The 17,133-nt window shown below is 39.0% G+C and overlaps 1 protein-coding gene across 1 annotated transcript in view; it reads right to left on the bottom strand.

The window, feature by feature from the left end:
- LOC132914713 (adenylate cyclase type 6) overlaps positions 1 to 17,133 on the bottom strand; it is a 90,297-nt gene that overhangs the window by 33,468 nt on the left and 39,696 nt on the right. Inside the window, exon 6 of the mRNA XM_060974052.1 lies at positions 16,593 to 16,903. Within this exon, the coding sequence (XP_060830035.1) occupies positions 16,593 to 16,903 (311 nt within the window). The remainder of the gene's footprint in view (positions 1 to 16,592; positions 16,904 to 17,133) is intronic.

Raw genomic sequence — 17,133 nt, 5'->3', positions numbered from 1 at the left:
CTGGAATATTTCAATCCGACGATAATTGAAAGATCGAACCAGCGTTCTTCTTACTTTCTTTATTATTAACGTTTGAAAGGCTGGATTGCGATCGAACGGGGATATATCGCGAATTTTTCGAAAGGCAAAAATTTCAATCCGCTGTTAATTGGAGAAACCGTGGAAACGAGCGTTGTTATTAAAAAAAAAAAAAAAAAAAAAAGAAAAAAGGAATGAATTTTAATGGAACGATAATTGCGAATTCGCGAAACAGCCGAACGTTGTCGTTAATTTTTCAGTGCCGATAAAATTGCAACCAAACGCAAAACTGGGATTTGGCGGAGAGCGAACGTTCGTCGATAATCTTTCGAATACTGGCAATTTCAATTTTCTACGCTCGTTGAAAATTTCATCTTACGAAAATCACTGTCGTCGTAAATCAGACGAACGATCAATCGCCGATGCCGCGACAATTCGAACAAAACAGCAGAGATTCCTTCCAGAGATTAATTCCATTAATTCTCGAAACGAATTCTTGAAACCGCGAGAATTTAAATTTACGAGAGACACGGTCGTCGTTTGTTCGGTCGTCGCAACTCGCGCGTCATCGCGAGATCGCGTTCGATGATTTCTTCGAACTTTTCAAATCGACCGAACAATACGCACCTCGTGGGCGAACAACCTTCTTTTATCGTCGATTTCGTTCTTTTTCAAGACCCATGAAGATTCGATCGAACGATAATCGCGGAATCGTGAAGAGGAATAGTTGCACGTTACGAAACGATAATTCTGCGATTGTGTTTGCCAGAGGGTTGCAGACCTCCTCGTCCAATAGCCATGGCCATCCATTTTTCATCGCCTTAAAATTCATCCTGCCCCAGTTTCTCCACGATTCCGTCCCTTGTTTGACCGTGGTTTGCTTTGGCAATTTAAACTCACGCTCATCCTTTCTCCTTCGTTCTCGCGTTATACGACACTTCGTATTATCTTCCCTCGTTTCTCTCTTCTTTCTTTTTCTCTTCGCGCAACTCTTTCTCCCGTAATTGCTGCAGCTCTGAACGTTTCACAGAACTCTAGCGTTTCATCCTTTGTATTTCGTGGAATACTTTGTGCCTTGGCGTTGCATATTCTCTGTGCCGAAGTTTCTTTCTCTTCAATTTTCCTACCAATTTTTACTCGCCAAATTTTCCACACGCGGACACACTATCCCTTTTTCAATGTCGAAAGGCAAAAGGTGAATTTTTTCTCAAGAAACGTCGGCAAGTGGCGAGAGAGCGAACCTGAGAATATTTGATCTTCTGACGCGATTCCGTAGTCTCTTTACACGCGAGCAGCGCGTACCCGGCTTATCTGCAGGCGTTGAAATATTTCCCAGAAACACGGATCAGATGACAAAATATTTCACATAGGAATATGTATATATATATATTATATACCGTCGCGTGTGTGCGTGACTTTGCGGCGAGCTCGAAATCTCCTGTGAAAGCGATAGTTCGATTTAAACAACACGTTTCGAACGTTTGCGTCAGTTGCGTATGGGGCGAGAATTTTATCGAAATCGGTTGATCGCGATAGCAAGCGACAAGCGTGGAAAGATTTTGCAGCGAAATTCATGAAAAATGTAATTTGCGCCGCTTTTTAACCGTTCGTAGCAACGCTAGCCGATTCCGATCAAATTTTCACCGTGCATACGAACTTAAATAATGTACATAAATCCACCTATACAAATAATATAAATCTGTAAAATACGTCGTTTAAATTTTCATTGGAAGGTAGGAAGCTGGCTTTCCTACAGTTTTTTCTAAAGAAAATAAATTTTTTATACGACATCTAGCAAACTACTCCTTCCAACTTCTTTAAAAAATAGAAAAAGAAAAAAAACAAAAAAAAGGACACTATCGTTCTGTTCGATAAAAAAATTCTTCGATTCTAAAAAAAGTTTCAAGGGATCCTATAACAGTTTGGCAATTGAGTGTCCGCTGTAACATAATACGAAACCTAAGTGTCGACGCGTCGCGATACACCGTAACGCGTTTCAACGTAAATCGAGCGTAGAAAATATTTCAACGTAAAGCAAATAATCGGCCGATATTTCGACGGAAACTAAAATACGTAAAACGAGCGTCGTCTGTCCGATAGGGACAGAAGATACACGAACAGGGATTTCTTTGGATAACAGACGACACGCTTGCGGATTTCTCCCTATGGTAATAACTGTTATGTTAATGGGGCAAGAGAAACAGTGTAGTTTCCTTGGCAGATGGGCTTCCTTCAGGGCTGAACCCACCGAGTGTCTGTAAAGCGTTTTGGCTCTGACCATTTTCTCTTTCCTTTTGCTCTGTTCCTGCGAACGGACGAATATATGAATAAGAAATAGCGATGCAAATAGAAGGATGGCGAGTAGGAAACGTTTAAAATTCTAGGGAATTTGTTTTTACTTTCCGAGTTTCTTTCGATGGCGTGGGGAGGTGCCTGGGGAGAAAATTCTTTCTTCTTGCAGCGAATAAGAAATAAGAAAAAAAAAAAAAAATAAATAAAGAAACAAGTGAAACGAAGAATGTAAAAGTAGAAGGCTTCAAAAAAGAAAGAAGAAGCGGGACAAAGAAAGAGGGAAAAATGTTTGTATTGAATTTAACCTGAATAAAATCCCTCGACCTTTTAGCAAGTTTCTTCGATCCCTTTACGAGAACCGCCATAGGCAAATAAAGAAATAAATGGAATGTTATGGGAATAATAGCGCGTGAAATGCGAGCAGCAAGTGAATTTAACCGTTTGAGGGGCCCGTAGCTAATAATCATTTCGGTGTTACTTAAATTGAAGTAAATTTAACAAAGTTTCGCCTGGTTAAATCGACGTTTGTTAATTATACAATGAGGAATTCCCCTTCGCAACGTCTTTTCTTCTTTTCTTATTTATTTACGTTCAGAGGTCCCTTGGCTCGTTTCTCGGGTCGTGGTATTCGCTTGGACCAGACAATGGCAACCTTTCGTGCTTCTCAGACCACATTGTTATTCCTTGTCCGAGTCCAGCGCCAAACTATTGGCTTGGCAACTAAGTGACTGCGGGTTTTGTCAATATCACCTAATGAGAAAATCCGCAATCACTTAGTTGCCAAACCAATGGATGGATTTAAATAGTTCGAAGCGATAGAACGGACATGGAACAAGAGCCGTCAGATAGCAGGTGCTGCAACGTCGTGTATGGACAAACGAGAATGAGAAGAAATTGCAAGTAAAATAGTCGAGACTATAGCCGATCGTCGCAGTCGCTTCTATCGAATGGCAACTAAGTGATTGCGGGTTTTGTCAATATCACCTAATTAATTCACTTAGTTGCCAACCCAGTAAACTACTTTTTTCATTTTTAAACCACTACGTTTACAAAGCAAGGACACGTAACGATAGGATAAATGACGATAAACGCAGAGTCTGGATGCTGGATGCACGCTACTAGGACTTGCAGCCACCCAAATGATGAACTCATAAAGCAGGTAATAAATAAATAAAGAAAGAAAGAAAGAAATAGAGAAAGACAAGACAAAAAGTAGAAAATGTCGAAGGAAATCGGATCAGGTGGACGAAAGGAAGAAACTCTTTTCGTGTAGCTCGTTGCACGAACGAAGCAAGAGACAAATGATTTTTCCAAGTATCGACCTGGCTTCTACGGAACAAAAGAGCGAAGGAAAGCCATCGGATGACGATGAAATCGTTGTGTCCCCCAGCGAGAAACTTGCAAATTCAATTACGGCCACGGACGCTTGGCCTAATGGCCTAGACTTGGAGGAGCCACTGGCAGGACCAGGGGAAAACAAGCAACCGGAAGTCGAAGAATCCTGCGCAGGCAGAAAAGACGTTCTCTTCCGAGAGACGAGAAACTTCCACATGCGAAACGATCACAACTGAATATTTCATCACGGTTTGTGTGTATCTTGTCGCGTTACGACGCCAGGGGAAACGATATTTAAGAATTCCATGGAATCGTTCGACATGGGGGCAAGTCGTCAGAAACTCCTCTGCTCCTATCTGCTTCCTATCTTTCGATTTGTCCCACGCAGAACAGTTTCCACGCCGAATTTCACCCCTCCAACTTTGGTAAATACAGAGATACGGCTTTCTCCTTTCTCACCCCCTTAAGGGATGAATTTGAAAAAACGCCGAGACACGTGTTTCTTTATTTTTAACGAAGAATTTCTACGCCAAATTTCACGCCTTCAACTTTGATAGATTCAGAGATACGGCTATTTTTTGATAAGAAAATATATCCTGCTTTCTCACCCCTTTAAGGGATGAATTTGAAAAAACGCCGAAACACGTGTTTGTTTATTTTTAACAAAGAGTTTCTACGCCAAATTTCACGCCTCCAATTGCAGTAGATATAGAAGAGATATAGAATATTCTTTGAGAAAAACACATATTGTTTCTTTTTTTAACTTTCTTAAGGGTTGTTTTTAACGAGAAGTTCACGCACCGAATTTCACGTGACCAACCCTAGCGACTCGTGGAGTATAATTGACCTTTAAAAAAGATGTTAGCCCTGCTTTGCCCTTTTAGAGTCCGTGGTTGGAAAACTGGTCGTTTTATTGCATTGGAAGCTAAGTGATTGCGGATTTTGTCATTAGGTGATAATAGAAAAATCCGCGATTACTTAGTTGCCAACTCAGCTGCTCGAGGAAATTCACGTTGTTCGGTCCAATGTTAAGAAAGTTATCAACAATGTTATTAAGAAAGTTTAAGATATTCCATTTTATACAATGTACCGATACCTTTGTTCGTGGCCGCATATTTTAAATTTTAGGTCTGTTGCAACTTGCACAGATATTTACCAAACTAATAAGATACAGACTTCCCGTTTTCTCTTCTCTACCTCGTAAAACTTCACAAACTTACCAATTAACTTTTTCAACTATTCTCTTTTGCAAGTCCCTGCGTCCGCTATATACAAGTTGTTTTTCTGTGCACCATGTTGATGGTTGCAAAAGCTTCACAGGGAAAAGGTATAAAGCGTAAGACGAAATAACGTTTGTTTAAGTTCGAATAAACTGTCGAATTAACGTTTTAGCTTTCTAATTCTAATTCCATCTATCTATCTCATACCTATATATATATATATATATATGTTGGAGATGAAAGGACATCGGGGGGCCTTTCTTTTGGAACTTTTGGGAAGATCCCCAATACTATAGCTTAGACTATTTATTATAGCTGTACTTAAACAATAAAACTTAGAAGTAGCTGTTATGTTTCGATCCGATTATGTTTGCCCGAGATTCGTGACAGTGGGCTTGGGCTCGAGGTGACGTAACTGGTCGCTGAACGTAGCCACGGTCACGGGTTGGACGTCTTTACCTAACAGAGAAGTGCCAATATTACGAGACACACGTTGTATTAACAATCACACCCCGGGTATATCCTCTGACATTGCCAGCTGTTAATCTTTGTCCTGGCCCATCTGCACTTAAGGTATCTCTTAGCCTCCTAATGAGCTTCATAAGCTTTACAGCTTGGGAGCTAGGCAATTAGGACTTTCCCAAAAAAGGGACATGTGTTGTCCGAGTGGGAAACTGATGGCCGCTCCAAATCCACAACAATAAATAAATAAATTGGTTGGTAAGATAAGAAAAGAGCGGTGTTGCGTGGCTATCTTCCATGGAACATGCGTTGCATCGATCATGGGATTTCGGTATAATAATGCGGCGGTCGTTGTGCCTGGTCAGCTTCGTAGCTCGTTAGCTCGGTCGTGCGTTATTGGCAACGGAAGACGGATTTGCTGGGAAATTCGATGAAAACAGGACTCGCCGCGTCAACAACCATCGAAACGTGACCTGTGCCGGTAATTAGAAGCTTTGCATCCTCTCTTCCATCCTACTCTTCGGCTCAAAATGTTGCTCAGATTGCCCCGGTTGAACATCAGCGTGACGTATTTAATCGTGAAACTTCGGTTATTGAATTAAGTTGGATTAGCTCGTGAAAGTGTACGGGACGTATTATAACGCGCGGGACCAACTTCAGAAATACGCAGCAGGCAGGCAAACGACGAAAGAAGTTCGTACGAACGCGTGTCCCCTTACCTGCACTTGTTTCAAGGTCGTAAACATTTTTGTGTTTCCATAATCCGCAGCTGTTTAGCTTCGTAGAAGTCGTTTAAAGTACCTGTATTATTAACGTTATCGACATAATTTTATATCACTAATATAAATAATAAATTACTAACATGATACATTAAACTGCATGGCTGGACGTCGAAGCTGGAATTTTCGAAAGATCGCGAGATTCTTCGACGCGGCGACTGCGAGGCCATCGTCGTGTCCGTCTCGTGTTTCATGGTCGATTCTTCGATTTCTTCATTTTTATAGAATTCGTTCGAAGTTCTTATATTTCTTACGTTTGGTGTAATTTTGTTCTTACGCTTGTACTTGGTTCTTATAAGACACACCAGAGTATTGCAATAGTCGTAGACGCTTTTTAAGAACATGTTACACGTCAAAGGAATATTACGTCGGACGGAATATTTGGAAATTTCATTCGATACTGCTGCGAGACTCGACTAGTGCCTTTCGTCTTTCACTTGCGTAACATGAGTTTTGTAAAGTAAAATTAAGGGCTTTTCCGTGTTAGTAGATCGACGATTCTTCACGGAGAATCTGGAACTGCGTCAATTAATATGTTACAGAAATATGATTCCCTTTAAAAAGACAAAGCTGACCTACACGTGACTTTTACGCGCCCACCTACGGAAAAGCTAATAATATCGAAACATGCTCCCCCCGAAGCCATTCAACTTTTATCTGAAACATTTCCCGATATAATCGATAGCGTCGAAAATATTTCCACTTAAACTCTTAGGTGACTCACCCTATATGCGTATACGTACGCATGCATCGCTTTCATCGTTTTTTCTATGACTAGGTTAAGTGTCAATTCGAATGACAAAAGACACGAGAAACATTCTGACTTTTCGCAGGTTTCAGAACATAGGACACAAAGTGCCATTTAATGTCACGCTTATTCCGTGTCTTTAATCCGGTGCTAAAAATCGGCGTTTTGCTCGGTTACCGACCGAGTAGACTATTAGTCGGATCTAACCTAACCTCAACCTAACCTCAACCTAACCTTAATCCATTAAGGGCGATAGTAGAAAAATTACTAGACGTATACGCGCTTGTGCCGTTAGCAAAAAGCAGTATTTTACGTGCTTTTCCAAAGCTTTGCAATTTCGACCCAGCAAAATGAATCCAAACGACGCAAGCGAGGAATTTTTGGCTCGTTGTTAGCGACATTTTTCTAGTTGCTCGTTGAACGACGACGACAACGATGAGAGTGACATTCTAAGATTCATCTACCTAAATTACTCGCCTAATTGGTCAATTTCATACAATTTTATATAATTAAATAAGAAAGTAATCAGGAATCTTGCAACACGTCGAGGTATTTATTATTTTCGTGAGTGGTATTTTCCAGGGCAGTGGAAACAGTTGGTCAGTGAAGCCAGGGTGAACGCACCCTCGAAATTCCCTAGTATGAAAGTTGGTCGGGACCCATACGACCCGAGTCTGTTATTAACGTGAAACTTTCATAGTGTGTCGTGATGCCGGGGCGTGTTTTCGCGCGTATCTCGATCTAACGCGCATCGATTGCGGCGTTTCGGTTAATAATCGCGTCGTTACCGCGACTAGCTCTTGTTCCTCGGTTCCTCGAACCGGTTGCCTCCTTCAAATTCCCGTGTTGCCGGTGTCACGCGACTTTTCCCGAAAATTGCACCGTAATTTGCGACACACTTCGACAACTTGCAAGTGGGTGTTCCTGCCAACGCTCTTGCCAACTGTTGCCAAATAAAACGACGGTTCGCCACACGAACAACCGCGGCTTTTCAACTGAGCTTTTAATTCGTCGATAAAACTGAGACTCGCTATTTTACTGTTTTTTCATGCTTTGCGTCGTCGAGTCTCGACCCAGGCCACGAATGAATATTCGCCGCATCGTGCGAATTTACTTTTAGAATTTCACCAAACAGAAATTAATTCCTCTAAATCCTCTAAAGAGTCAATCTTCGAAGGATTTCGAAGAAGTTTTCCGTGAAATGTTTGAAAATAGATGGAAGTGTTTTTGTGCAACCGTGTTGCACCGTACACCGGTCGAAGGAAAAAAAGTAGACGACCGAAGAATCCATCGAAGAGACTGTTTCCTCGCGCTCTGATAGAACTGGAGGATGCATTCTGTGCTTTCAGTGTAATAAAAGCTAAATAAATTGGCTAGAAGAGGGTGGGGATTGAGTAAGCAAGGGGACTTGATGGATGAAGATACCAAGCTCGAAAGAAATCCAATAACAACGAACTGTTTCCATGAGATTTCCTAGTAGAGTCCGTGTCAGCTTTATGCTTTCGCGTCATCGATCTGTTTTTCTTATCTCTTATCAGTGGCCGCATATGTTGCCGGCGTGATCGTGTGTAATAGAGCGGCAAATCGACGAGAACATTCTCCAATAATTTTACTATTTTGCTATTGCTAGTCGTTCGATAATTTTCATGGGCAAATAATTGTCAGCTAACAGGTAGAATATTTCGGCGTATGGAGTAACACGCGAAGCGACAAATTTTGCAGCTATCGAACTTTTCAAATAATGCTGATATATTGGAAAATTTTCAGACATCCAAATTTAAAAAACTGGTCATTTAGGAATTTAGAAATGTAATTTATAATGAAGAATAATTATTAAATCAATGAAATGTAATTATTAATTAAGTGAAATCTTGTTTCGAAAAATTGTAAAAAAAAGATCCATATTTATTAAACGATATTGGTGGCATTTTGTTCCACGAATTTTCTCCATTTTTCACGCAACTCGAATGTTCCATGCTGCTCTCTCAGGTTTTTTAGCGAGAAACATTGCAACATAATCCTTCAAGGCAACCAAATTCCTTAAAAATCGGAACCAACTTTCCGGGTAACGCAATATTCCCTTCTTTGAAATTATATTCAAGTTGTTTGGCCAGGAAAGCGCGTCTCAAGTTTCTTGAATAAATTAATTAACTAGTAGGTTGTCTTAATCTGGAAGCTCTTATTGTTTGGCGAGATAAACAGCGTAGTTAATTTGCAGCGTCAGGAAAATAATAAGCTGGATCGTGAAACCGGGAAACAAGAGCAAAGAGGATCAAAAGAAGATCCTCGTAGATCGAAAAGGCTATCTATCTTCCAGAAACTCCTGTTCACCACGACGGGAGCTCATCTCGTGTTATCCGTAATGAAAACAGGAAGCCTGAAAAATTGTTAAAAGGAAGCGGTTCCCTCTTGATCTCCTATTCAATTTCAGTTTCATTTTCACGAATAGTAGGAATTTGATAAATTCCATAGACCCAATGCGCGAAGTAAGTTTCACAAAAGATCTGACGTGCTTCGATGCCGAAACACACGCGTAAGTTAAAGTTGAGAAGGGTCCAGGGAAAGATACCTAGTCAGCAGAAAAATGGAGGTTCAGAAATTCCCGAAGAAGAGGGAAGCTGGTAAATTTAATAGATGCAATCCCTAAACTGAATTTCACAAAAGATCTGATGTGCATCGAAGCTGAAACACATACGTAAGTTAGAGTTAAAAAGGGTTTATGAAAAGTACTGAGTCACGAGGAAAATCCCAAACCCATAAGCTAAAGGCAAATTTCTATGGAAGAGAAAGATAGACAAACCTAACCTCTAAATCAGATTTGGGTAACCTTCCAAAGCGACTACTTTGCGCAAAAAGAGAAGAAGAGTTTTGCGATGTCTAGGTTCAAAGAATAAGAGTTTGGTAAATTTAGCACACACATTTCCTAAATTAAGTTCTGCAAGAAACTCTGTGTGCATTGAAGCTGAAACAGACACGTGTGTTAGACTTAACAAAATGGCGAATTGTAAGAAAAATCCCAGATTTCCCCAAAAGCTAAAGGCAAATTTCTAAGGAAGAGAAAGATAGACAAACCTAACCTCTAAATCGGATTTGGGTTACTTTCCAAAGCGACTACTTTGCACAAAAAGATAAGAAGAGTTTTGCGATGTCTAGGTTCAAAGAGGAGGGATTAGGTAAATTTGATTCGCATATTCCTCAAACTAAGTTCTGCAAGAAATTCGGTGTACGTCGGAACCAGGACAGCACGTGCAAATGCACCACTGTCCAGAACCTGAAGTTCAGCTTTATTAGAGTGAGGCAGCGTCTTCCGTGAGCCGTGCTCAGCGTCCTTTGAGCGGGAGACCGTTCATTTCCAACGACTTCCAGTGGTTGCTGGTACTCGTCAAAGCAGTGCCAGGCGTGTTAACATGGAACACAACGAAGCTACCGACAAAAGGAATTTACCCTTAGAGGATAAAGTGAGAATTTGTAGATGTGTTCCTAGATAAGGTCCGACCGCATATGCTGCGTATTCAAAAGAAATCTGATAACACCACAACGATGATCCGCTTTTAGCATCTTCCAGGCGTTTTACATTGGAACAACGCAGATTCACGGTTGACGTTACATTTCCCTATAAAACTGTAAACAGCTGTGTACGTAAACCACCTACAAGTTCTGCGGCATTTTCAGCTTAATGCTCCATCTGTGGCTGTCAGGAAGTTTCCATTAGTCCACGCGTCTCTAAAACTTACTAAGCTGCATCCGGCATATTTGTAAATACACCAATTCACTCGTCCATTTACTCCACTTCTTTTTCGTATCTTCGTTTAAACCGTTCGTGTTTAATAAACGTGTGAGGAAACCTAATGTACCTAATTCGTCTCTATTTCTGCATAATCTGTCACTTACTATAAATCGTTGAATATTTGCCCATTTATATCCATCTTTGTCTATAGCAAAGAACGTTACCCGTATAACGGACACGAATGAATAAATAAACAAAATAAAAACTCTGGGATGTTCCTTGGAATTGAATAAAAAGGATGATGATAATGGGAGTTGATTATTGGTATACGCCAAACATAAGCTTCCCTATTTTGGTCTCCACGTATGGTAACAGTAAACGGATATTGCTGTAGCATAAAAGATACAAATGGAAGAAATATTGCAAAGGAACAAATTTTATCTACTTTACGAAGTTGAGTTTGAAATCGAAAGCGACACTTTGTTGGGGAAAATTCATTTCATTTTCTATTGGGTTGTCAATTATGCGATTGCGGATTTTGTCATTAGGTGGCAATTACAAAATTCGCAGTCACATAATTGCCACCCAATATATAGTTATCACAATAGCAATACCAAAGTGGCTAATTATATGCTGAAGGTAATAATTAGCAGTTTTCGTGATAGCTGACTTTTTTTATGATCCAGCAATTACTATTTGAGTGTGAATGAAATTGATGCGTGGATGTCAGGAATTCTAATTCTGCTTGATGATATTAATCCTTCCACAAGCAAATGTCTTTTAAACAGTGCAAAAATGTTTATCTGTCAAGTATTAATAAAAACACATTTTCTATTCTGCGTCTAATTGCAAGGAAGACTAAAATTTCGACTAGAAATTTATATAATATATAATATATTTAATCAGTTAATAACATTTTAAAGTAGAATTTTAGTTATGAGCACATTCTGGCAATGACCTGCAATTAGGTGCAGCTGAGATTTCTCATTTAACACTTTACCGACCGATAGCCGATTAATCGGTTTTTGTCGTCGATGCTTACCGATCGATAGCCGATTAATCGGTTTTTGTCGTCGATGCTTATCGATCGATAACCTATTAATCGGCTTTCTGTCTCCTACGCTTACCGACCGATAGCCTATTAATCGGCTTTTTGTTACTGATAATCTTCCTCATTATTTGAGCAGTAATTCATTATTTAGTACTAAGGTATCTTGCTCGGTTGCGTCAGTTGCGTTGTTTAGCAAGCTTCGACAGTTTTATACCAATTTGAAAAACTTACCGTTCGCGATGGACGAAAAGAATGGTATTGGAGAGTCTAAACCGAAAGAGAGCCGGCGCCAGGAAGAATCAGCGCGCGAGCTGCCGGTCGGACGCGCGTATGCCGTTGAAGCGCTAGCCGTCGGTAAAGCGTTAAGTTTAGATTCGAATTCTTTTATCGGCTCTACATGGAAAGTGGAAGGAACGTAACAGATAGGGAATTTCGCATATTCTGATGGAATTCACGGGGTTGAAAATGGCCAGATCAATGTTTCCCTAGGTTTTACCAATAATGTTTGCTCTCCGTAAACTTCCCTCGTATCGATATTTTCGATACAGTATGCTTCCGGATTTCAGCAACGAGAGCGAAAGCTAATTGACCGAGAGCACCGGCCAATTTCGAAAATTGCCTGCGGCTTACCATTCGAATACACTAAATTTTAACCGCACGGAAAACCATCCTTCGCCTCTGATCAATTTTTCATCCATTTTATTAAACAGTGCAGTTTTTAGCGAAAGGTCAACGTCAACATCTACGTCTTTCTATCTTATTTACTTAGGTAGATGAAAGTACTGAGAATGAAACGAGTACTTAATTAGACATATGATCTCAAGTTTTAATATTCTCAATTTTATAATATTATATTCTGGATTTCTAACGTATCTGGCTGCCACAGTATTTGCAAATTTGATTGCTTCCAGTTTAATAAATTTTTCTTCACTTTGGTATTCAATTTTTTTAAGGTTTCTAGAATTTTTATAACTTTATATAATTCAATTTAGGAAATTTTATAATATTCCCACCTTTTAATATATCTGGTTGCACAGCAATTGCAAATTTGATTGCTTTCAGTTTAATACATTTTTCTTCACTTTGGTATTCAATTTTTTGAATGTTTCTAGAGTTTTTATAACTTTATATTATTTAATTTAATAAATTTTATAATATTCCCACCTTTTAACATATCTGGCTGCCACAGCAATTGCAAATTTGATTGCTTTCAGTTTTAAAAATATTTCTTCACTTTGGTATTCAATTTTTTGAATGTTTCTAGAGTTTTTATAACTTTATATTATTTAATTTAATAAATTTTATAATATTCCCACCTTTTAACATATCTGACTGTCACAGCAATTGCAAATTTGATTGCTTCCAGTTTAATAAATTTTTTTTCCACTTTGGTATGCAATTTTTTCAAGGTTTCTAGAATTTTCATAACTTTATATTATCCAATTTGAAAAGTTTATTGCTTCCAGTTTTACAAATATTTCTTGGCTTTGGCATTCAATTTTTTCAAGTTTTCTAGAATTTTTATATCTTTATATTATTCAATTTGGGAAATTTTATAATATTCCCATCTTTTAATATATCTGACTGCCACAGCAATTGCAAATTTCATTGCTTTCAGTTTAACAAATATTTCTTGACTTTGGTATTCGATCTTTCGAATGTTTCTAGAGTTTTTATAACTTTACATTATTCAATTTAATAAATTTTATAATATTTCCACCTTTTAACATATCTGGCTGCTACAGCAATTACAAATTTGATTGCTTCCAGCTTTAAAATACTTCGGACATGTATTTCAATATTTCTAAAATCACATTGACCCTGATTTTTATTAATATTTCCAGATTTCAATATGCGATTTCGTTCGATGCTAATAAAATTGCAGCGTCTTCGATTTTATCGATATTCAACGTTTCAATATCTCCAGCTACTGCAATATTTCCACAAATTTTCTTCTTTCCAATTTCATCAATATTCCGGAAAATTCCAACCTCTCTATCTGCCTCGATACTTCCAACTTTCTCCAAATATTTCAAACATTTCTCAACATCTCCGAACACTCGGTCCTAATTACCAAAAGTAAAAAGAATTGCGCGGATGTGAAAGTACAAAACACCAAAAATTTTATATGCCTTTTGCCCGTTTCTTCTATCGTTTTATTCAATCGCGATAAAACCGTTGAAAAAGGGACAAGCGGAGTGAAATTCGCAGCGGAGGCAGAGCTTAAGGCAACGAGAGTGCGATAGCTCGAAGGTTCAAAGATTTGCCAAGGCTTTTTCGTGAAACGAGAGTCTCGTCGATTTGGCAAATTGCAGCGAACGTGTGAAAGGAAAGGGCGAGGAAAAGGCGATTTCCCATCACGCCAGCGATACAATAATTTTGTTTCCGGATGAAGACTACGTGGCAACTCCAATCGCCGGAAGAAACCTTTCACCTAACGGCAAATATTTCGTCGCGATCCAACGTCCTTTTGTATTTTCACCCACTTGCATCTTTCTCCTTCTTTGTTTCATAGAGACTCGTGGCTAGAACCAATAAGCTTATCAGCATGATTCATCATAGTTTAGCGTAATGTATCGTCCAAAAAAGTAGGTCAAAGAGCGGGAAAATTGTACCACTTCCGTTGGATAAAGTTGGCAGTGTCGCAAGAAGAATCGAAACTTTTCCACTCGAAGTGGTCGTAAGTTCGAAACGAATGGACGAAATGCAAAAGCAAGCAAATGGGATAAATAAATAAATTTATAGAAACGTTCCGACGTTTCTTTCATTCGCGTTCGAAATCGAAGTAAAATTGCAACGTGTTTGGAATATCAGTTTGTTTGAACGAAGTTAAAAGTTACGACAAAAGGGGAACGAATAAAGCTGATAAGCTTTTATATTTCAAACTGTGGATAATAATGAAAAGCAAAAAAAAAAAAAAAAAAAAAAAAATGTGTGAAACTCTGGTCTAATTAATAAAAATAACACGAAGCAGGGATTTTGTTACGGTGCAGGTAGCTTGGAATTGCGGTGTTGCAATTTTCCTTCGTTATATAAAATCACTAAGCGAGTAGCTAATAACGTTATTTTCTCTTGTGATTTAATCAGACAGAAAAATCAGCGCTCAAACCGTCTATTCTATGTCTTGAAATTTACTCTCAGTAGACTTTCCCTCGTATTATCGACGTGGCGTTAAAATCTAACGCTGCACGTTACAACGATCGAACACGAGTTTAAAAAATCAAGAGAAGCGTACCTCGAGTAGAAAGAGTGGCAGGCATACTGATATTAGGTCTAGCAAAAGAGTGCTTGGATTTCTCGATAATGTGAAATTAAATCAAATTACGCGAAACGAAATTTCACTAAATTTCCTCCTTGAAATAATTCCCTCGCTGTCTTCCTTCCTCCGTTATTTAATAAGAGATTATTAACTAGTAAAGGGTCGATACTTGGCCAAAAATTTCTACCAACTTTATGCCTGTCGTGATCGTAACGTTCCCTACGCTGAATCCATTTACTGCGTTCGCTTCGAGATTTGCCCATAAAACCGAGCCATTTTTCCATGAAGAAAACACGTCTAAACGTTCGCCTCGCCTTCGAAAGCTTCTCAACTTTCTTATACTCTACATATATGTATGTAAATTCTATAGTATTCGAATTACCCGCCAACCGATATTTTTACTTTTGCTCTGTTTTACCGGCAGTCGTTTTGCCGAATAGATTAGATCACGAGGGAAGATCGGTAATTTAGGATTCTCGATCTTCCAGCTAAAACTTGTACTAGATTTCTTATTAACTCTTACTGTATTTCGTTTCATTGTTCCCAAAATAAGCTCGATTTTACAGAATCGATCGTCGATATATATATATATATATATATATATCTATATATATATATATATTATATATATATATATATATTATATTTATATATATATATTATATATATATATATATATAAAATAACGTAAATCCTTAGGGTAAATCAGACGATCGATTCTGTAAGATCGAGCTTATTTTAGGAATAATGAAATTAAATACAGTAAGAGTTAATAATAAATCTACTACAAATTATATATATATAAATTAAATAAATAAAGTAAATTATATATATGTAATGACCAAATCCGCAGTCACTTTGTTGCCAACGGAAGTTGAGAATTCGTAGAAATTCGTAGTTTTCTCCTGTAATTAAAGAAATGGAATCTCACGAGAAACTTGTTTCGGTCGCTAAGCATTAAAACGTATATTTTTAATGTTCGAGTGTTTCGTACGTTTGCAAATATCACGTGGATCGTTACGATTTCGAATGTCCTATAAAACCTTCGAACTATCCGCGTAAAAATCAGCAGCGAAAAATATTCCGAGAGAATCGGAAAATCTAACCCGATGATTTATTACATTTCGTTATATTTGACGAATGGCGAGAATGGACATTTTCCAGCAACTGTCCGACGCAATTCAAGAGTCTAGTTAACGTATGCAATTTACATGCTGGATATTATTCCGAAGAGGAAATATTATACGAAGAAGGTCGGAGGAAAATCCTCGCGCACCTGGGTCAATGTTCTTTTACGAAAGCTTTTAATCTTCGTTGCAATGGGTCGAAAGTTCGTTGTAAAAACTACCTGATTAGCCTAAGGCAGAAATAGGAGAAATTAAACTTTGTCGTGCTTCGACTTGCCGCGATATTTTCCCCGTTAAACGTGCAAGTCGAAAATTCGCCGCTTGCAGCTTTTCATAATGTCACGATGGACGTTGTTACATTATGTCGACATTCGTTGACGATCTTTTTAAGAGATAAAAATATGCAACAATGGAGTCATGGGCGAAAAACTCGTCAAGAGAATTGCATGGCGCGACCCGATCACCACGTGACGTCTCAATTTGCGGCGATTCTTTTTGCTCGATGGAAGCGTTAGCCAGGCGCATGTAAAATAGCAATCGCACGGGATTTACAAGGCTACAGAATGTCACTCACGTGTTCCATCATGGCAGGATATTGCAAAGGGTAGAGGACGAATGCTCCGATCAGATGCGCCAGCGAGAAAATGAAACCAGCGATGCACGCGTGCCGCAGCCTTATGGGCAGAAGTGCGTACGCCATGTAAATGAAGAAGCACACAGCCCACACTGCAGCCAAAGGACCTCCGCTCCGATGTTCCTTTGATCCGAGAGCCAGATGTACGTTCAAAGCCACTTGCAGCGCGAGTAGAGTCACCAAGACTATTCCACTCACACCGGCTAACCAGATTTCGTTCATCCCAGGCCTGGATATCGCTGCTACCAAGGCTGCAATTTAAGGAAACTCGCCAAGTCGCTAGAACTCCAGAGGACAGTTTGTCTGTGCGCTGTATGCAACGTTTAACCGCTACGATTTAACCGTTTCAGTCGCGAGCAACGCGATCGCGCTGTTTAGATTTTGCGTGATAAAGTGCCAGCACGTTTGAACGCTACAGACGACTCGCGGTATTTTCTATTTCATTGTTATCTTCTTAACGCTTTACCGACAGAGAGCCGAT

This window comes from Bombus pascuorum, chromosome 15, assembly GCF_905332965.1.
Source record: "Bombus pascuorum chromosome 15, iyBomPasc1.1, whole genome shotgun sequence".
Classification (NCBI taxonomy): Eukaryota; Metazoa; Arthropoda; class Insecta; order Hymenoptera; family Apidae; genus Bombus; species Bombus pascuorum.
Note: the sequence above shows the minus strand (reverse complement) of the source record. Positions and strands in the feature narration are given on the sequence as shown.